The sequence below is a fragment of the Rattus norvegicus genome, chromosome 1 (genome assembly GCF_036323735.1).
Source record: "Rattus norvegicus strain BN/NHsdMcwi chromosome 1, GRCr8, whole genome shotgun sequence".
NCBI classification, from domain to species: domain Eukaryota; kingdom Metazoa; phylum Chordata; class Mammalia; order Rodentia; family Muridae; genus Rattus; species Rattus norvegicus.
Window position 1 is genome coordinate 123585087 of NC_086019.1, and position 23663 is coordinate 123608749.

The window sequence follows — 23663 nt, forward strand, 5'->3', positions numbered from 1 at the left end:
AAGCTGATAAAAACTGCATGGCATTGGTGTAGAGACAGTCAGGTCGATTAGTGGAACAGAAATGAAGACCCCAAAATAAAGCCCTACACTTAAGGACACATGATCTTTCACAATGAAGCTAAAAATATGCAACAGGAAGAGAAAGCATCTTAAATAAATGATGCTTGTCTAATTGTAAATCTGTGTGTAAAAAGATAAATTAGAACTATATTTATCATATTACACAAAGTTCAAGTCCCAGTGGATGAAGGACCTCAGCATAAAACCAGATACACTAAATCCTATAAAAGAGAAAGTGGAAAAGAGCCTAGAACACATTGGCATGGAGGGCAGCAGAATGGAAATGTCTCAGCCTCTAAGACCACGAATTGATAAATGGGACTTAATAAAACTGGAAAGCTTCTGTAGGCAAAGGACACAGTCAATAGAACGATTCAGCAACCTGCACATTGGGAAAAAACTTCAGTAATTCCACATCTGATAGACAGCAAATATCAAAGATATATAAAGGACTCAAGAAGCTAATAACCAAAAAACTCACACAAACCAAACACCACAAAAATGGGGTATAGAACTATACTGAAAACTCACAACAGGAATTTTGAATGGCTGAGAATCACCTAACGAAATATTCAAAGCCCTTATTGATCAGGGAAATACAGATCAAAAGGACCCTGACATTCCACTTTACTCCATTCAGAATGATTAAGTCCAAATCCTCAGGTGACTGGACATGTTGGCAAAGTTGTGGAGAAAGATAAACTGTCCACCATTGCTCATGGGACTGCAAACTGGTTCAACAACTTTTGAAGTCAATTGGGAGGTTCCTTAGAAAATTGCTCATAGATGTACCTAAAGACCCAGCTATACCACTCTTGGGCATATGCACAAAAGAAGCCCTACCATGCCTCAGGGCCACATGTTCTATGTTCATAGCTGCCTTATTTGTGAGAGTCAGAATCTGGAATCAACCAAATTGTCCCTCAAGGGAAGAATGGATACAGAACACGTGGTTCACTTACACAACGGAATACTACTCAACTATTAAGGACAAGGACACCATGCTTTTTGCAGGTAAATGGATGGAACAAGAAAATATCATCCTGAATGAGGTAACTCAGACTCCAAAAGACTTGCATGGCATGTTCTCACTAAGTTTATATTAACTCTAAAAATTATAGAATACCCAGGATATAATCCATAGACTCAAGAATGTAACAAGCAGAAGGGCCCTAGTAAGGATGCCTTAATCTCATTTGGGAGGGAGAACAAGCAATCATGGTGGACAGAAGGAGGGAGGGTAACATGACTAAGTATTGGGGAGGAGGAACAGTAGCGAAGTCCTGAGGGCCAGCAGAAAGAATGGAAGTAGGCAACCTCGGGAGGTAGGAGGTGGGATATTCTCTAGAATGTCATTCAATAGTCAAAAAATCTGACCCAGAATTGTTCCTGTCTAAAAGAACTGCAGTGACAAAAATGAAGAAGATGCTGAGGGAAAGGAGGTTCAGAGACATGTTGTAATTTGGAACCAGTTCAAGGGGAGGCTCAAACCCGACAATATTACTGATACTATGGTGTGCTTAGAGACAGCAGTCTAGCATGGCTGCCCTCCAAGGGGCCCAGCAAGCATCTGAAAGAAGGAGATGCAGATATTTACACATAGTCAATGGACAGAAGTTGGTGACCCATGTGGCTGAATTAGGGAAAAGCAGGAAGTAACTGAGAAGGACGGCAACTCCATAGGAAGACCAGCAGTGTGAACTATAATGCAACCAGGGATTCTCTGAGACACTGACCCACCAAGCAGACAGTATGCACTAGCTGATATGAAGCCCCCAACAAATATACAGCAGAGAGCTGCCTAGACTGGCTTCAGTTATGTAAGAAGCATGTAACCCTTGAGAGACTTGAATCCAACAGGATTGCAGAGGTCTAGCCTGATGTGGGATGGAGAATGGGTACATCCTCTTGGAGAAAGTGGGAGAGGTGAGATGAGGAATAGTCAGAGGGCAGACCTGGAGGGGAATGATGCCTGAACTGGAAAAAAAATGTAACTGATGATGATGATGATGATGATGATGATGATGGTGATGATGATGGTGGTGATGATGGTGATGATGATGGTGATGATGATGATGATGATGATGATGATGATGATGATGGTGGTGATGATGATGGTGATGATGATGATGATAAATTGAGTCAGATACTTGAGGATGTATTTCTTTTGTTAAGGTATCATTATAGATCTGGTTACCTTTCAAAAATAATTTTGAATTTCAACAGTGCTTCAGAATTACATCAAATTACCAAACAGTATATCTCAGTGACATATTGGTAAACAAATAATTTAAGAGGATTTCACCTTCTAAAAGAAATGTTTAACACATAGGCATAGTCTGAGCAATTCCATGTGTTTATGTACATTTTTATGGCTGCAAATGGGTCTGTAGAAAAGTACACTTTCTTATTTTTTAAACTCAGGTGCCATTAATATTCTTAAAATATTTTGTTCAATACTTACATGTGAGTTTCATATTTTTGGACAAATCTATGGTCTTCTTTAAAATTAATTGCTCTTTAAAAAATTATTATGTCTATACCATCTAAAGTTCATATGTTTTCTATCTTTAAAACCGTCTGAGATGTACTGTTCTGCCTAGATGAACTAGAAGGACTATTCAGAATTGCTGCAATGAGGAAGAGAACCAGTTCACCTGCTTTCCTGACCTGAAGGTAATCTCTCCTGACTAACTCAGGTGGCCATGAGAAAGAGCCCATCACCCCTGCAACCCCAATGGCAAACAAGTGGGATATGTGAGGTTCAGGGCAGGCTCTCCTGAGTGCTACAAGCAACAAGGAACAGGGACAGACCTCCCACTCTTATGGCCTGGGCCAGCTTTCCCTACAACCAGGGTTGGAGGAGAGTACTGTGGAGGAGCATCACACATACACACCCTCACTACCCCCTGGCAGACAAGTGGGGGCATCAGCTCTCTCATACTGATATCCCTGGAGTATCTCACCCACATATAATGAAATATGGATAGCCTCTTAGGGCAAGTATACAAGAAAAAAATTCTGACTCTTTTTTCTTAAATTGCTCATTAAATGCATGTAGTCACTCTGACAAGGCTTGGTCTTCTATGAATCTTGCTTCTAGCAATAGTGGGTTTGTGGCTGGCTTGGTGTAGTAAAAGAAAAATATATGCATTACCATGTTTTTGCAATTCATGAAGTATATAAGGTTTCCAGTGATCTGATGGAGCAAACAGGGAGAAAAAAGTGACTCTATTTAGAAAAGTAAAAATTAGTAAAAATAGATTAACAAAGTAGGATAATATCAAGTCTCTTCCTAAAAATACATATAAAAATGAACTTGATTGTGTAGATAAACATACTCTTTAATTAAAGTTACATATCTTATCTGAAAATGCTTAAAAAAGTCCACAGTCATCTAAGAAATAAATGCAGAAAAATACTAACAATCTAAACAGACTGTAGAACACAGTCGGCAAATGGTTGGAAAAAAAACATCTCCTGTATCTAAATCTCATGGGTCATTGTGGAAGAGGGACAAGAAAGATTGTAAAAGCTAAGATATGAGGCCATTGCTGTGAGATTATGTATCCTAGGAATGCCAGTAATTACACGTTCCATGGTGATTTCCAAAACATATCAAACACTTAAATAATGCTGACAGCAAAAGATATAATTTTATACAAAAATTAAAAAAGCAAACAATTGCTTATCAAACACAAAATGATCAGCCATGAAATATACACAAAAATATTTTCCCAAATAAATGACCTGTATTTATTGATGTCTGTATACTTAGTCATCAGGAAAACGCAAATCAAAAAACAAAAAAATAAAAACAAAACAAAACAAACAACAGCAACAACAATACCAACAAAAATCCATAAAAACAAGAGATACCACTTCGCACCAGTCAGAAAGTCTAAAATCATACTCAGGTGACCGTAGATGCTGGCGAGGATGTGGAAATAGGAACACTCCTCCATTTTAAGTGGGATTGAATGCTGGTACAACTACTCTGGAAATCACCTCACTACTCACAAAATCGGACATAATAGTACCCAAGGACTCAGCTACAACACTCTTGGGCATACACCCAAGAGATGTTCTTACATATAACAAGGACACATACTCCACTATGTTCATACCAGCTTTATTTATAATAGGCAGAAGCTGGTAAGAATGCAGATTTCCTTCAACAGAGGAATGGATACCAAAATGTGATACATTTTCACAGTGTATTACTGGTCATCTATTAAAAACAATGACTACATAAAATTCATAGGCAAATGGACGAAACAAGAAAATATAATCCTGAATATCATCCTGAATATCAGTCCCAAAAGAACGCACATGGTATGCACTCACTGATAAGTAGATATTAGCCCAAAAGCTTAGAATACCTAAGGAAAAAATTAACAAATCATATAAGTTCAAGAAGAAGGAAACAAAAATGTGGATGCTTCATTCCTTCTTAGAAGGGAGAACAAAATACTCAGAGGAGGAAATACAGGGAAAAAGAGTGGAGCAGGGAATGAAGAATAGGTCATCCAGAGACTGCCCCACCTGGGAATCTGTCATTATGATGCCACCAAACCCAGTCACTGTTGTTGATGCCAAGAAGTGCTTGCTGACAAGAGCCAGATATTAGTGACTCCTGAAGGCTCTGCCAGAGTCCCACTGATACAGATGAAGATGGTCCTGCTAATCGTTGAACTGAACAAGGGGATCCCAATGATCACGTTTGAGAAAAGAATGAAGGTGCTAACAGGGTTTGTTACACCATAGGAAGAACAACAATATCAACCAATCAGACTCCACCAGAGCTTCCAGAAACTAATCCACCAACCAATGAGTACACATGGAGAGAACATTGACTCCAACCACATATGTAGCAGAGGATGGCATTGTCCATCATCAATATGCAGAAAAGCTCTTGGTCCTGATAAGGCTTATTCCCCAATGTAAGATATGGCCAGAGTGTTGGTGTTAGGGTGGTTGAGTGGAATTGGGAGGATCCTCATAGAAGCAGAGAAAGAGGTAGAGGGTATGATGGGGGGGGGTAGGGGATAACATTTGTATTGTAAGTACATAAAATGTCCAAAAATTTTTAAAAAATTAGGGAAATATTATTAGTCTGAGTAAACACAAGTTAAGACTCTCTTGAACTTTTTTATGAACAATTAACTACTACATTATTGATAATAGTTTTATGTGCTCAAAGGATTTGTGCATAAAATTAAAATGTAGATATTAAAAATCACTTCTGAAAATCTTTAAAAAAAACATGAACAAACATACAGATATGTGCCTTTATGAAAACAAGCAATATATTTGAAAAGGATCAAGAATATTATATTGTTGGGGAAGGGAGAATAAGGGGAAGGTATAAATAAAATTGTATTTTAATCTAAAAATAAAAGAAATAATTTAACATTTAATTTCCACCAAGCAAAGTTGGAAACAATCTCTACCCACATCAAACATTTTTAAAACAATTCAATATAGAAATTTACCAATGGACTCCCTAGGTAACTCGTGACTTTATTGGAAAACAATACAGAGCATTTTTTTTTATTAACTTGAGAGTTTCTTATTTACATTTCGAGTGTTATTCCCTTTCCCAGTTTCAGGGCAAACATCCCCCTAATCCCTCCCCCTCCCCTTCTTTATGGGTGTTCCCATCCCCATCCTCCCCCCATTGCCGCCCTCCCCCAACAATCACGTTCCCTGGGGGTTCAGTCTTAGCAGGACCAAGGGTTTCCCCTTCCACTGGTGATCTTACTAGGATATTCATTGCTACCTATGGGGTCAGAGTCCAGGGTCAGTCCATGTATAGTCTTTGGGCAGTGGCTTAGTCCCTGGAAGCTCTGGTTGCTTGGCATTGTTGTTCATAAGGGGTCTCGAGCTCCTTCAAGCTCTTTGAGTTCTTTCTCTGATTCCTCAACAGGGGTCCCGTTCTCAGTTCAGTAGTTTGCTGCTTGCATTAGCCTCTGTATTTGCTGTATTCTGGCTGTGTCTCTCAGGAGCGATCTACATCCGGCTCCTGTCGGCCAGACAGGGCATTTTTGATTTCTTATTTTCTGGGATGCTATGCTCAGAAAAAGGCCACTTAGAAAACCATTATCCAGTAAGGATGATGACTCTTGTATACATCTCATGACACAGCCAACTTTAAGTACTGATCCTTGGCATGTATTTTCCAACCCCTTACAAGGCTACATTAAGTATGTGTAGATTTTCTTACAATAGAGTGTGTGAGCTTGTGGATACTAGAGTAAGGACTTCTTGCTTTTCCAGTCATTTTATGAATGGATGTAAAGAAACTGTAAGCCCAGGTATGAAATGTATTTACCAGGTGGCACAGATGATGGGCAAAAATGTCTGCTCTTTGGCTTGGAATATAGGAGTAAATAGAAACTTGATCTATTCCTCTGTCTCTTGCTTCATTTCTACCTGTCTCATAAGAATCTCTTATTTTAATATAGTGTTACTGTATTACAGAGCAATAGTGATAAAAACTGTATGGTATAAGTACAAAAACAGGGAGGTAGATCAAAAGGATAGAATTAAAGACCCAGAAATAAATCCACACACCTATGATCACTGGATCTTAGACAAAGGAACTAAAACCATCCAATAAAAAAAAAAACAAAAAAAAACAAAAAGATAGCATTTTTAACCAATAGTGCTGGTTCAAATAGAGGTCATCATGTAGAAGAATGCAAAGCAATCCATTCTTATCAACCCCTACAAAGCTCAAGTCCAGGTGGATCAGGGACCTCCACATAAAACCAAAGAGACTCAAACTAATCAAAGAAAAAGTCAGGAAGAGACTTGAAAACATCGGCACTTGGGAAAACTTCCAGAAAAAAAGCATCAATGGCTTATGCTGTAAGATCAAGAATCGACAAATGGGACGTCATAAAATTGCAAATCTTCTGTAAGGCAAAGGACACTGTTATTAAAACAAAACAGACACAAGCAGATTGGGAAAATATCCAATATCTACAAAGAGGTCAAGAAAGTAGACACCAGAGAAGTAAATAACCCTTATTTTAAAAAGAGGTACAGAGTTAAACAAAGAATTATCAGTTGAGGAATATGGAATGGCTGACAAGTAACTAGAGAAATGTTCAACATCTTTAGTCATAAGGAAAATGCAAATCAAAACAAACCTGAGATTCTGCCTCACAATAGTCAGAATGGCTAAGAACAAAAACTCAGGTGACAACAGATTCTGGAGAGGATGTGGAGAATGAGGAACACTGTTCCATTGTTGGTGGAATTGCAAACTGGTACATCCACACTGGAAATCAGTCTGGAGGTTCCTCAGAAAATTGGACATAGTACTACCTGAGAGCCCAGCTATACCACTCCTGGGCATATATGTAAAATATGCTCCAACATATAACAAGGAAAAATGTTCCACTATGTTTATAGCAGCCTTATTTATGATATCCAGAATTTGGAAAGAACCAAGATACCCTTCAACAGAGAAAAGGATACAGAAAATGTGGTACATCCACACATTTGAGTACTACTCAGCTATGAAAAACAAAGATTTCATGAAATTCATAGGCTAGCCTATGAAACCATAACATATCCTGAGTGAGGTAACCCAATCACACAAAACAAACAAAAACAAAAACAAAAACAAAAACCACATATGTTATGCACTGACTGATAAGTGAATATTAACCCAAAAGCTCGGATTACCCAAGATACAATCCACAGACCACATGATACTCAAGAAGAAGGAAGACCAAAGTGTAGATGCTTCAGTCCTTCATAAAAGGAGGAACAAAAATATTCATAGGAGGAGATACAGAAATACAGTTTGGATCAGAGAATGAAGGAATGGCCATTCAAAGCCTGCCCCATCTGGGTGTCTAGCCCATTTACTTAGAGCCACCAGACCCAGACAATATCTTGATGCCAAAAAGTGCATACTGATAGGAGCCTTATATATCTGTCTCCTGAGAGGCTCTGTCAGAGCATGACAGATACAGAAGCAAATACTCACAGCCAATCATTAAACAAAGAACAGGGTTCCCATTGGAGGCTTTAAAGAAAGGTTTGAAGGACCTGAAGGGATTTTCATCCCCTTAAGAACAACAGTACCAAACCACCTGAGTTCCCAGGGACTAAAGCACCATCTAAAAACTATACATGGACAGACCTAAGGCTCTGCATGTGTAGCATTGGATCTCCTTGCTGGGCATCTGCGGGAGGGTAGGGACTTTGTCATGCCTATGCTGGATCCCCCAGTGTAGGTGAATGTCAGGGTGGAGAGGTAGGAAGGAATGGGAGGTTGGATGTGAAAAGGGTATAACACTTGAAATGTAAATTTAAAAAGTCCAAAAAATATTTTCATAAAGTGGTCATTATTTTGTCTCTACAATGGTTTACTGAAACTTGAAGAATTTTTTCATATTACTCTCTCTGAAAAAGCTGTGTTGAATATTTATTGGACTTCCTGTGTGTGTGTGTGTGTGTGTGTGTGTATTTGTGTGTGTATATGTTGTGTTTGTATCAGTTTGTGTGTGTGTTTGTGTGTGTCAGTTTGTGTGTCTGTTTGTGTTTGTATGTGTGTCAGTTTGTGTGTGTGTTTGTGTGTCTGTCAGTTTGTGTGTGTGTTTGTGTGTGTCAGTTCGTGTGTGTGTGTTTGTGTGTGTGTCAGTTTGTGTGTGTGTTTGTGTGTGTGTTTGTGTGTGTCAGTTTGTGTGTGTGTTTCTGTGTGTTTGCATGTGTTTGTGAGTTTGTGTTTTTGTTTGTGTGTGTGTCAGTTTGTGTGTGTGTGTTTGTGTGTTTGTGTCAGTTTGTGTGTGTCAGTTTATGTGTCTGTTAGTGTTTGTGTGTCTGTGTGTGTGTGTGTGTGTGTGTGTGTGTGTTTACCAGGCAAAGGTGAAGTAAATGTTTAAAATTTAGTGGTAACCTGAAATTAATAGACATGGAATATAGCAATAAATTATAAAATTAGAAACAAATGTAGATGATTATATTACATGATAATACATTTAACCAATTAATACCAGGTGTGTCTTTACTTGAGACTGATTTCTATTACCACAAGTATTATTGTAATAGGCTCAATTGAGCCTATCATTCTTAGTGGTACCTATAAGTAATATGTGAGCTATCTTACAAGGAGTGGGTATATTTGACAAGTCCTATATTTCTATATCCAAACCCCACATCCAAAACAAGCATCATAAGAAAATGAGGGTTCCTTTACATGCAGTCCTGGAAGGTAAACAAAAAATTGATAAGAGATTTTTACTAATTTAGAATCCATCCATGAAGAAATTTGAGGTGAAAAGTAGAATGAAGGCAAACATTTCTATCACTACAACTCTTAATTTTAAACATTAGGCCCTCACCAATTATCTTTTTTATAAGTGTGTACTATTTACAGTAATATTTAAAGGTTATTGTAATTTTTCCAAACACCTTGCTAAACAGCACTTGTGCCACACAAAATAAAGCTTCCAAGATTCTACTTCAAACTCCATTATGCACCCATTTTCAACTAATAACCCATGAAAGGTTATTCAGAGGCACATGCATTCCTCATACATGAAATCCACAACTGATAAATCCTCAAAATTTAGCAGTTTGTTCGATTCATAAAAGTAAAAATTAGAGATGATGTACAGAACAGTAAGACAAATTACTGAGCCACGACCCTGTCATTAACTATATAATTACCAGGACATTAGACATGATAAACTTGGTAAAGGCTTTGAGAAGATGATTTCCTGTTCTAAACAAACATTAGTAAGTTCAAAACTAATGAAAAATGAACATTAAGTATAAGCCAGGTATAATACAACATGATAGATTTAACCTATGAGCATCAATTGATTCTCCCAAAAAAATCAAGATTTAGATAAAATTAAATGCAATTGAGGCTCATAGATTATATACAATTACAGAAACTTGAATTTAATAAAATTACCAGAGAGTGCACAATAGCTATAAGTTAATATGTATTCATCACAACTGAAAAAATGCTTTGAGATACTAAAGAGTAATTTTGACAAAGCAATATAAATAAACTCTCATACATGTTATGACTCATGGAAATTAAGGAATGGTTGGGAATGGTAGTAAGTTGAAATCCAATTTAAAAAAAAACATTTTGGTTTTGGTTTTTAACCTTTTTCGTTGGAATATATGCAAACTACTTGCTTTTGACTGTCCTTAATGAATGAATTATGCAGACATGTGAGTATAAGCATAAAACTATGTGTGTTACCAATAATAACAATGTAAAATTTATGTTAGAATTTGGATTGAAATGTGATGCAAAACATCTGAGATATTTGATGGTAGCAAGATGATAACAAGAGAGAATAACAGTGTTTGGATTTTAGAACTCTCATATTTTAGTGGCATGCTACGGAAGGTGATGTTAGAAAATGTATCAGAATGTCTCATGGTTTCAAGTGAGTACTGCTGTCCTGATACAAAAATTATTTACTGATCTGATCCCTGAAAGCAGATTAAGATGCAACAGGTATCCTGTGTCTGTCAGATACTGAAAGATGGCATAATACACCATCCTTGCAGAAGAAGCAGGACTCCAAGGCTGAGTCCTGAATGATAGATCTTAAAACTGAAGCAATGACAGAAGCAATAACATATACCTGGCACAGCAAACAGGAGCAGTTTCATTCAGAACAGGAATGTGAAGAATCATAGCAATTACCTGACCATGCTGACTTTTTCTTTTCCTTTTCATCTGCAGGTTTCCAGAACACTCCTCCTTTTCCAAGAAGCAGCTTCCTGTCAATCTCTAGCAAGAGACTGTTATGAGCTAGATATCAACGGGAGGCATTACTGGAAATATTTTTTTTACGTGAATAGATTTCTTTAGCTGTGGTTGACTCAGACTGGCTGGGTATACGTAGGAAAATAGAGAATAGGTTTGTGACCAATCAGGAGAGAGATCTCAAAAATGATAAAGCAGGCAAGAGCCTGTTGTTACCAGGGAGATTTTTTTTTCATCAAAGCTCCTGCGTCTCTTCTCCCCTCACCCTGCCTGTTGCATCAGACATAAAAATAACGATGAAATACGAGAAAGACCAGATTATTATGTAGTTATTCTTTGGTTTCTGGCTATAATTAAAAACAGAGAAAACTGTCGAGTAATGCCTGTGGCTTTGAGCCTGTCTTTTGCTAATGGTACATATAATAAAGTCTCCATTTGTGGCTATGGACTTCTGCTTATAATCATGGCCTGTCAAATGCACTATAGTGTTGAATCTTGTAACCTTTCTGTGGCAATATTCTGAGGCTCTATATTTATGTCGAAATTTATCATAATAGTTTATATATTTATGCACATTACAACTAAAAATGAAGGCCCTTGAAATATCTAAAGGCATACACATGTCAGATTTCCTTAAGCTATTTATCACATATTTCACTGCATCTCAATTTATAATAATGATAAGGAAATATTAAGAGGAGCTTATTTTAGAAAAGAAATTTTCCTCTGATGTTAATCTTCCATGAATAATATTCCTTTCCCCCAACAACTAGTTTATAAAATGCCAGCAGCTTACAAACAGAGGCCAATTATGACTGCCCTAAGAAAGGGCCAACAAGCAGCTGAAAGAACCAGATGCAGATATTTATACTCAATCAGTGCACAGAGGCTGATGACCCCTGTATTTGAATTAGGGGATAAGTGGAAGAAGCTGAGGAGGAAGGTGATCCTATAGGAAGGCAAGTACTTTCAACTAACCTGGATACAAGGGATTCTCAAAAACTGAGCAAACAACCAGGTATCATACATCAGCTGATATTATGACCCCAAAACATATACAGCATATGACCGCCAGGAATTTACTCAGTCAGAGAAGATGCATCTCACCCTATAGAGACCTGGGAACCCAGGGAGATGGGAGCTTGGGTGGGTTCAGAGGGGTTGGGAGATCTTCTTAGAGACAGGGTTCAGGAGATGTGGGGTGTGGAAAAATCAGGGGGTGGACCAATATGGGGATTATGTCTGGACTGTAAAAATTGTGAATTAAAATTGATATAGCCACTTGTTCTTCTATAAAATTGATCCAGGTCATTTATGCTTTTCAGTAAATTTGCAGTGAATTCAGTGGTAACTGCCAGGTCATAGATTCCTGCCTGACTTATATTCAGTTTAAATATTATTCATTTTTTTCTGCTCGGGCCATACCCTGGAGTAGACATAAGAATGACACGGAAACAATTCTTTGATACTTTCTGATTCCTCTATTATACTCAACAGGTCTACAAGTCAGTGAGAAGCACATAAGTTGCACACAGCACACATGTTCAAAGGAATAATGATTATGGTAGTAGCAACCTTTACAACGAAGTGAACTGATACATTCTGAGAAATATTTAGGGACACCTATTGCTTGGAAAATTGCAACATTTATTAGATTTTTTATGCCTGGAAATTATATCAGGCCTATAACTTTCCATTTATTTTCTGTTTATAGGAAGGTTCTGTCTGCCTGTAGGAAGTCATGTATTTTCTCATGTTCTTACACAAGAGAAAGAACTCAGAGAATATTAGAAAATCTCTGTGGATATATCTACTTGTGTATCAGACATTCAAATTGTTCTTCATCCTACAATAACTGCTCATGAAAATATTTTGTGCTATCTATAAAGAGCTGGAGGAAGGACATGAACAATTCAGGTTATGGTGGCCCATTTCTTCACATACATCTTACTCTATGCATAATCTAATAGCTATTCAGTCAACAGGGTATAGCCATCGTGTTATTATTTGTGCTCTGAAGTTGTCAGCAGAAAGAGTGTAATTTCTATACTTAGGCATGACACAAAACACTGCCATATTCCCTTTCACTATTATAATCTTTCTTTGGCCATTTAAACTGTTAGTACTTTCATGCATAGTCCATAGTTCCAGACTCCAACTAACCTAGAGTTAGCTTTCATTGTAATATTAGTTTGTCCCTTTAAACCCTAAGAACGCAGAAGTAAAATCTATTTAATATTTTTTAGTTCATGCAAACTGTTACAAACTGTTAATCACACCTAATTCCAAATTTCACAGTTATTAGATTTCCAGTTATCAATAATTCATTCCAGTTCACAGAGTCAAAGCTTGGATTAAAAATAAGTTAGTAGTTAGCTTCACCTTGTTGGAGGATTTTTAAAATATTCATGCAATAACATGGCATAATATAGCAAAAAAATTCATTTTGGGTTCCTTCTAAGAAATGCATGCTTTGTGTTCTTCCTTCTTTTTGCTTCTAAACAAGTACTCATTCAAATTTTCCCAGCCTTAGTTGAGGAAAGAATTTCACCAAGATATTCAAATGCACAAAAGTTTGAAATTTATATTGCCCAAACAAGAATTAAGAAATAAGAACAAGGGGGTTGGATTTAGTTCAGTGGTAGAGCGCTTGCCTAGTAAGCACAAGGCCCTGGGTTCGGTCCTCAGCTCCGAAAAAAAGAAAAGAAAAAAAAAAGAAATATGAACAAAATCTGACAACAAATTATTTGGCATATATGAGAAAAGGGAACACTCACTGTTCTTTGTAATAGGGAAGTGGTTCAATTTAGTTAGAAATTAGTAGCCAGAGATATGAAAAAACTAAATATTAATATCATATGGTACAGTTATATTATATGTCCAAAGGTACTCAACAGCCTCCTGCATGGTTATATTCTAGCTGATGTTTACTAGATTTGTATTCACAATACCCAGAAAATGGAAACAGTCCGTGTCTCAGTTGGTGAAACTGATAAAAATACAATGTGAGAATTAGAAGAGTATAATAGTTTGTAATAGACTGACAGAACTAGAAAAGTACCTAATGAGTGTGGTAATCTATAGAAAAAGTGACAGATATCAGATGTTTTGTCTTACTGGAGCCTTCCAGGTTGTAACCTTTATATCAGTACACATAAATATGGGTAACTGTGTGACATAGTGGGCTGAGAAATGTACCCTGATTCCTGGTGGAGACGGATCAAATCCCTAGGAACCCTGTGGGATGGCAGGAGCATTCCCCGTCTCTGAGGAGTTCAGGCCCCTCTCATGTAGCTCCAGTACCCCACAACCAACTGCAGGGAGTTTTGAGACAGATCAGTCACATAGGTCAACACCTCAAGCCCCTCCTCCACAGCTGAGAATGTGACCACCGGTCACATAAGGTCAAGACAGATTAATCACATAGAAGCAGGGCCACACCCCCAACTATGTAGATGAGATATTTTCAAGCTCTCAAGTCAAACCAATAAGAGGAAACTGCTGTTGGACCCTGACCCATCCTGAAACTCTACTTAAGAATCCCATTCAGAAGGTGTAAAGTGTGTGCAGGAAGTACTCCTTTGTCTGAGAGCTTCTACCATAAGAGCTGTAATACTGCTGCTTGGGGAAAAGAACTGCTCTCCCTAAATTTCTGCCAGAAGCTCCTTTGAATCTAGTCAGTCTCCTGCTTGCACAGTCTGGGCAATCAAATATGGTAGCAGTGGAAACAGTGGCAGAGTAACACCAGCAGCAGAAGGGGTGAAAGAATTCCTCCCTCCTTGCCCCAGTTCTCTACCCTCTGCCTGAACCCTCACACTTAGCCAGACCAGAGATCTCCATGGAAAACCTCTAGCCTGCATGTCAACAAAACTGCAGGAATAGTAAAACTGAAAAGGGACAATTACCTGGATGAAGAACAGAAAGAAATAGGGTGGGGCATACAAGGTTTCAAGTGATCTGATGAAGTAAATAAGGACAGAAAAGTGACTTTATTTAGAAATGTAAAAGGTAGTAAATGTAGATTATCAAAACAGGGAAATATCAACATAATATCAGTTTTCTATCTAAAATACCTATAATAAATAAATGTGATTATTTAGATAATCATATACTCTTCAAATGAAAATGCCATTTCTGATCTGAAAATGCCTCTTAAAATGTCCGAGACCCCATATGTACAACAATGCCAAGCAACCAGCTCTTCCAGGGACTAAGCCACTACCTAAAGACTATATATGGACTGACCCTGGACTCTGACCTCATAGGTAGCAATGAATATCCTAGTAAGAGCACCAGTGGAAGGGGAAGCCCTGGGTCCTGCTAAGACTGAACCCCCAGTGAACTAGACTGTTGGGGGGGAGGGGGACAATGGGGGGAAGGTGGGGAGGGGAACACCGATAAGAAAGGGGAGGGGGGAGGGGGATGTTTGCCCGGAAACTGGGAAAGGGAATAACACTCGAAATGTATATAAGAAATACTCAAGTTAATAATAAAAAAAACAAAAAAAAAACAAAAAATGTCATAGTTCATCTAATAAATAAATGCAGAAAACCATGGCAATTCAAAACATGGTGTGGAACACTGCCAGCAAATAGTTTGACAAAACACCTCCTATATGAAAATCTCACAGGTTATTGCTGAAGACAGTCAAGAAAGTTAGTTAAAACTGGGATACAAAGCCATTTGCTATAAGATTATATTTTTTTAGAAATGACAATATTTACACTAACAAAGTTGATTTTCAAAATATTTCAAGCACATAAATAATGCTGACTACATGAGACACAGTTTTCTAGAGAGAAAACCAACCAATTTGGTATCCAAAAAAATGGTGAGCCCTAAAAACATGCATATATACAAACAAATATTATACAAACTAAAAGGACTGTATTTATATCATTATGTATAAGCATGTACAAACAGACAGACATATGTATAGAATAATAATTAAATGACAACAACCAATATATTTGAAATGAAGAAAAGAATATTATGTCGGAATGTAGGATAGATAAAGGAGAAATAAAACTGCATAATTATCTTTAAAACAAAGAAAAAATTTAAAAACTCATTTCAACCAAGTAGAGGTGTAATCAATGTGTACTAGTCACCCATCTAACATTCGAACAACAAGTGAATATGGAAATCTACAAACGCTGTCCCTAGGAAAATGGTTAGTTTATTGGGAAAACTTACAGATAATTTTAATTGGTCATTCTTCTGGAGTATATGTGCTCAGAAAAAAGCTACCCACAAACTTGTTACCTCGTAAAGATGACGACTGTCTTATAAATTAAATGACAGATTCAATCATCAAAACTCATCCTTTGCCTATATTTTCTAGCCTTTTAGGCTACATGCATTAAGTATACATTTCCCTATAATAAAATCTCTGAGCATGTGGATATTAGAGGGAGGATCTCATAACTTTTCTTGTGATTTAATGAGGAAAGGTAAACAAACATCAGGCCCAGCTAGGTTGTCAGGTAGCAAAGATGACTGACCTAGATGGCTACTGTTTCCTTTGGAATAAAGGAAGAGAAAGTACCTTGATTTTATCCTATATCACTTTATTCATTTAAGTTCCCTATTTTCTGAATATTCCCTGAGTACTAAATACTATTAAATAAATGAGTCACGATTTTCACATTATGGTGGTTTACTAGACCCTGAAGCATATTTTTCATAGCATTATATGTGGGAAACTCTTATTGCAAATCTGTTAGAATTTGTTTTCTAGTAAAAAGCAAAGGTGGAGCAAATTATGAAAATTAATAAATGGATATCTGAAGTAGTAGACATGCAGTATAGTAATAGCCTATGAGAATAAACATAAATGTAGGAAATTTTACCTGGTACTAAATCTAACCAATCAATAAAAGGTTTTTCTTCACTGGAGACCATGACTCCTTTTTCTCAGAATTATTTCTATAAATGACCCATAAAAACAAATAAACAAACAAAATATAAAACATCCAAAAAGTTTGATACTTGTCTTCATCAGAATGGATGTTTAATTTAATAAGAACTTTATTTCTATGTAAAACCCTGCTACCTTTTTTGAATTTGGTGGTAAACACACATTGACTGGCACTTCTGTGAAACATACAAGGTTCCACATTTACTAGGGTTGTGACATAGTAGTACCTTAGTGATACAGATAGATGACATATGATTTATCTATTAAGGAGAGTATAAGATTTAATAGTCCTATATTTATATACCCAAGCCTCTCATCTAAAACAATCAGCATGCTTAGAAACACAACCTTCATTTTCATTCAGTCTAGGAATGTAGATAATAAATTTGTTAATAGAGGCTATTCATTAGAATTCTTTCTCCAAGAAAGCTGAGGTCAAAACTACTATGAAGGCAACATATTACTATCACTTCCATGCACTATTTAAAACATTAGTGCCTTAACAATTTTCTGCTTTCATGTGTGTGTACTTTTTCCAATAACAGCTATTTTATTCTTTCCAGTAACCTTATTAAGCATCACTTGCAAAATACACAATAAAGCTTCCATCAAGTACAACATAAGTTTTACACCCATTTTCATCTGATATTTCATGCTTGGTTATTCAAATACACATTCATTTCTTGTGAATGAGAACCAAAATCTAATAAATCCTCAAAGATTAGCATTATGTAAGATATATAAAAGAAAAAAAAATAAATTGATGGACTGGACAATAAACCAAATTACTAAGTTGAACCCCATTAGTTAAAAATAGATTTTCCAGGAGGACAACAATGATAAACATGGTAAAAACTTTTATAATACATTTTATGTTCTAAACAAATGTTAATAAGTTCAATTCTAATGAGATGCAAACACTAAATATAAGCCAGGGATAATATAGCATGGTAGATTCAAACTATTAGCATCAATTGATCATCCACATATCAATATTAAATGCAATTGAGGTTCCTAGAATATGCACAAGAACAAAAATCTGAATTTTGTAAAATTACTACAGAACATACGAGTAGCACCAGATGATATCCAATAAACATGATTAAAAATGTTAAGTGATACTAAATTGAAATTAAGCACGAAAATACAAATGAACTGGGTGGTGGCTGGAAAACTTAGTATATTGATATTCAAAGTCAAAATAAAAGAAAAAAAGAAAAGACATTTTGGTATGTTCAGCTTTTCCATTGGATTATAAGCAAACTATTTGCTTTGACTGTCCTTAAGGAAGGAAGTAAGCAGATATGCAAGTATGAACATAAAACTGTGTTTGTTCCCCACAATAACAATGTGAACCTGACGTTAAAATTTGGATTCAAATGCAATGTAAAACATCTGAGACCTTTGTTGGTAGCAGGATGACAAGAGAGAATTTCAGTCTTTGGGTTTTAGTACTCCAGATGGTAGTGGCATGCTCCATAAGGTGTTGTCAGAAAATGTATGAGAATGTCTCATGGTATTAAGTGAGTACTGCTGTCCTGATACAAAAATTATTTACTGATCTGATCCTTCAAAGCAGATTAAGAAGCAACAGGTATCCTGTGTCTGTCAGATACTGAAAGATGGCATAATACACCATCCTTGCAGAAGAAGCAGGACTCCAAGGCTGAGTCCTGAATGATAGATCTTAAAACTGAAGCAATGACAGAAGCAATAACAGATACCTGGCACAGCAAACAGGAGCAGTTTCATTCAGAACAGGAATGTGAAGAATCATAGCCATTACCTGACCATTCTGACTTTTTCTTTTCCTTTTCATCTGCAGGTTTCCAGAGCACTTCTCCTTCTTCAAGAAGCAGGTTGTCAATCTAAAGCAATCGCCTGGAACAAGCTGATATCTAGATATCAACGAGGAGCATTACCGGAAAAACATTTATATGAATAGATTCTTTTAGCTCTGGTTGACGCAAAATGGCTGAGTATACGTAGGAAAATAAAGAATAGGCTTGGAACCAATCAGGAGAGAGATCTCAAAAATGATAAAGCAGGCAAGAGCCTGTTGTTACCAGGGAGATTTTTCCATTAAATCTCCTCCATCTCTTCTTCCTCCTCCCAACCTGTTGCATTAGGAATAAAAACAAAGATGAAATAGGAGAAAGGCCCATATATTATGTAATTATTCTTTGGTTTCTGGCTCTAAATAAGAACAGAGAAAATGTCCAGTAATGCCCGTGCCGTTGAGCCTGTATCTCTCTAATGGTACTTATTATAAAGCCTCCACTTGTGTCTAGGAACTGCTGCTTGTAATCATGGACTGTCAAATACACTCCAAAGCTGAACCATTGTAGTCTTCCTGTTCCAACATCTGGAGTAGCTATGCTCATTTGGAAAATTATATAGCAGTTTACATATTTATGCATGTTTCAACTTACAAAAATGAACTTGAATTACCTAAAGGCATACTGCATTCAGTTTCCTATCAGTATTTGCAGCACAATACATTTTGTCTTATATCATATGAATGATAAAAAAATTCTAAAAGGAGTTTATTTTAGAAAAGAAATATCCAAAATCTAGATGTACTTCAGTCTTTACTTTGTGTAATAATACGTGTGTGTGTGTGTGTGTGTGTGTGTGTGTGTGTGTGTGTGTGCGTGCGTGTGTGTTATGCAAAGAGCACATTTTTGTATAGGTCTGATGTCTATATGAATATGTGTAAATATTTAATTCAATATTTTTATGATATAATGTGTTTAAATACAACCATTGCATATAATATATTAGGATCAATCACAATATCTATAACTAATAATTCATAACCAATTAATATGATCCATTTGGAATACACAATCGACTAATCTAGCACTGTTGATATGTGCTCAGATGCACCGAGATCTGCAGGAGCATGAGTACCCTCTGATGTTAATCTCCCATGAATAATCTTAGTTTCCCCTTGCAACCAGTTCATAAAATGCCAGCAACCACTGCAATTTTCTTTCATCCCAACTCTGATGCCTTCCTGTAAAGTTATCCTCAAGATTCAAGTTCAGGTTTTGCAAATATGACTGAAATTTTAGGATACAGGACTGTGTTAGGTTCTTTTCCTCTGTGAGCAACACATATGTGGCTGAAGAAAAGCAACACAAGAGACTGTTTTATACCCTCTATATTACTGGTAAACCAACTTCTCACAAAGTACACATCTGCACTGAATATACTTTCCAACTTTTCCTTTCTTTCCTTTCAGAAGCAATAATGTGTATTAACCATTTCTACTGTAAATCATAGTTAACCCCCTTCCTGGTTTCCCCTCTAAAATCCTCCCATTCCATCCTCCTTCCCCCTACTTCTTTGAGGGTGCGCCCTAAACCAGCCACTCACTCCTACCTCCCCACCCTGGCATTTTCCTGTACTCTGGTATTGAGCCTAAAAGGATGATGGTCCTCTGCTCCCATTGATATCCAACAAGGCCATCCTCTGCTCTATATGCTTCTGGAGCCATGGGTCCCTCACTGTGTACTGTTTGTTTATTGGTTTAGGCCATGGGAACTCTGGCGTAAGGAAAAACCTTGTTAGTTGTTATTGTTGTTCTTCCTATGAGTTTCAAAATCCTTTAGCTCATTCAGTCCTAACTCTAACTACTTCCTTGGGAACACCTTGCTCAGTCCAATGATCAGTTGTTAGCATATGCATCGATATTTGTCAGAGTCTGGCAAAGATTCTCCAAAAAGTACTTCTTTGTTTAGCTCTGTAACCCATTTTTAACAGTGTTATTTGGTTCTCTGTAGTATAATGACGGAATTCTTTGTATATATTAGATATTAGCCCTCTATCAGTTGTAGGATTCTTAAAGATCTTCTGCCAATCTGTTGGTTGCCATTTTTTCCTATTGATAGTGTTTTTGCCTTATCAAAGCTTCACAATTTGATGAGGTCCCATTTTTTTGGAGCATAAGCCATTGATGTTCTGTTCAGGAAATTTCTTCCTGTGTCCATGTGTTCAAAGCTCTCTCTCTCTCTCTATATATATATATATATATATATATATATATATATATATAATTTTTTGTTCTCTTCATTTTACTTCTCGTTTTCAACATATCACAATGAAGATTCCACAAAAGGATGAGTGTCAAGTAAGGCACAAATATAAAAGTAGGGAATACCTAGCTCTGAAGACTATCTATGTACTGGTTCTTCTTCACCCAACCACTTTCAGTTATAGGTTCTGGCTCATGGAATAAGTCGACAAGAAAATCAGGTAATTACTTCCACAACCATGGAGATAGAAAACATAGGAAATAGGTCAGGAGACATAGATGTAAGCATTAAAAAACAGAACAAGCGACAGAAAAGAGAATCTCAGGGGCAGAAGATACCATAGAGTAAATTGGCACAACAGTCAAAAAATGTAAAATGCAAAAGCTCCTAAACCAAAACATTCAGGAAATATAGGACACAGTGAGAAAATCAAACCTAAGGATAATAGGTATAAAAGAGGGTGAGGATTCCTAACTTAAAGGTCCAATAAATATCTTCGTCAAAATTATAAAACTTCCCTAACCTAAAGATTTGCCCATCATTATACAAGGTCCCTACAAAAGGGCAAACAAATTGAATCAGAAAAGAAATTCCTCCCATCACATAATAGTCAAAAGACTAAATACACAAATAAAAGAGAGTCTATTAAAAGTAGTAATGGAAAAAGATCAAGTAACTTATAAAGGAAGACATGTCAGTTTTATACAGACTTCTCAACAGTGACTATGAAGGTCAGAAGATCTGGGCAAGATGTCATATAGACATTAGGAGAACTCAAATGTCAGCCCCAACTGCCATAACCAGCAAAACTCTCAATTTACACAGATTTGGAGAAACCAAAATGTTCCATGACAAAACCAAATTTACACAATATCTTTCCACAAATCCAGCCCAAAAGTGGAAATTAGAATATTTCATTGGAAATAGCGAAAAAAAGCCTAGGATAGTGAAAACTGTCCTCAATAATAACTCTGGAAGGCTGATTTCCAGAATCTGAATGGTCCTCAGAATATTGGACATAGTACTATATATGTACTGAGCTAAACCAATCCTGGGCATATACCCAAAGGATGCTCCAACATGTAACAAGGACACGTGCTCCACTCTGTTCATATCAGCCTTATTTATAATAGCCAGAAGCTGGAAAGAATGAAGATACCCTTCAACAGAGGAATGGATACAGAAAATATGGAAATTGAAAACATCTCCGCAGTGGAGTACTACTCAGCTATTAAAAACAACGACTTCATGAAATCCATAGGCAAATGGATGGAACTGAAAATATCATCTTGAGTGAGGTAACCCAATCACAAAAAACACATGTGGAATGCATTCACTGATAAGTGGAAATTAGTCCCAAAATTCAGATTACCCAAAATTCAAGCCACAGAACACATGAAGCTCAAGAAAAAGGATGACCAAAGTGTGGATTCTTTAGTCCTTCTTAGAAAGGTGAACAAAAATACTCATAGGAGGAAATATGCAGACAGAGTTTGGAGCAGAGACTGAAGGCTTGGCCAATCAGAGCCTGCCCCTCCCAGGGATCCAGTCCATATCCAAACAGTCACCAAACCCAGACAATATTCCTGATGCCAAGAAGTGAATGATGACAGGAGCTTGATAGAGCTTTCTCCTGAGATGCTTAGTCAGAACATGTCAAATACACAGGTGAATGCTAGCAGCCAAACATTGAACTGAGAACACTTTCCCCATTGGATGCATTAGAGAAAGGATAGAGGGAGCTGAAGAGGTGTGCAACTCCATAAGAACCACAATACCAACCAAGCAGAACTCCCAGGGACTAAACCACTACCCAAAGAGTACACATGGACAGACCCATTCCTCCAGCTGCATATGTAGCGGAGCATGGCCTTGTTGGGCATCGATGGGATGATAAGCCCTTGGTCCTGACAACACTGGATCCCACAGTGTAGGACAATATCAGGGCAGGGAGGTGGGAAGATGTGTGTTGTTGCGGGGGGGAGTACCGTCATAGAAGTGGGAGTAGGGATGAGATAGGGGGTTAATGGATGGAAAATGGGGAGAGGGGATAATATTTGAAATGTAAATAAAAATATTCAATACAAATAAATACATACATACACACATATATACATACAGATATAATTTTAAATATATACCCTCTAAGCAACAGAAAGGAATAGCTGGTGTCACTACAACCATTCAATTCTGAAGCTTCAGGAGAATCAGAATTTTGGAAAAGCTGAGGCTTTCTCTGAAGATTGCTTTACTGTGAGTTCCTGGGTTATTCTCTAAAATAGCCTCCAATGATATCCTTATCCTGATGTGTACTTACTATTTTTAATTAATTCCTGTTCTGCACTCTAATTTTTCAACCATAACAGTATTAATTTTTAGCTACTAATATGGTCTACACAGTTATGGTTTATTCATCAGTGGGGAAAAGTCTTTCAAACCATGTTCTAGCAAATGTCTACATATAATTTTGTCTCTTTCTTTAATGTGATGATTTGAAACTATCACCTTTTCTGCCAAACTAGATGGCCTCTTTTACAATAGATTAGATACTTTCTTGTTGAAGTTTCTACATCTTTGGGACTTGATTCTCTATATTACTTCATCTATGTTGAATATTTGACCCCATGACAATACACTAAAATAGAACAGAAAGTATGGATTTTTAAAGTATTACTTACTTTGAATACTGGGTGGGCATATGCAAGTAATAGTAGATCAAATGCAGCCAATCCTGTGTGTAATATATTGCTGACAAAATTGTAAAGGAACAGTAAGTTGTGAGCAAGTATTTTCTGTCTAATCTCCTACACTTAATGCAACTGTAAAAGCTGTATTGCCAAAGAAATGGCATCTGTCTCCTAAAAAGACTTCCAAGCTTCTCATCTTA

General features: G+C 36.9%; 1 protein-coding gene across 4 annotated transcripts in view; it reads right to left on the reverse strand.

Annotated features, from left to right (window-relative positions):
- Nucleotides 1–23663, reverse strand: part of LOC120099830 (uncharacterized) — a 78052-nt gene that overhangs the window by 18555 nt on the left and 35834 nt on the right. For 2 of the 4 annotated variants that reach the window (XM_063280959.1, XM_063280957.1), the window contains exon 1: nt 10754–15084. The exons of 1 other annotated variant lie outside the window; for it this stretch is intronic. In XM_063280959.1, the coding sequence (XP_063137029.1) occupies nt 10754–10786 (33 nt within the window). In that variant the 5' untranslated portion in view covers nt 10787–15084. Of the gene's footprint in view, nt 1–10753; nt 15085–18522; nt 19463–23663 lie in introns of those variants that run through there. One more of the 4 variants, XM_063280958.1, reaches the window with a different exon arrangement.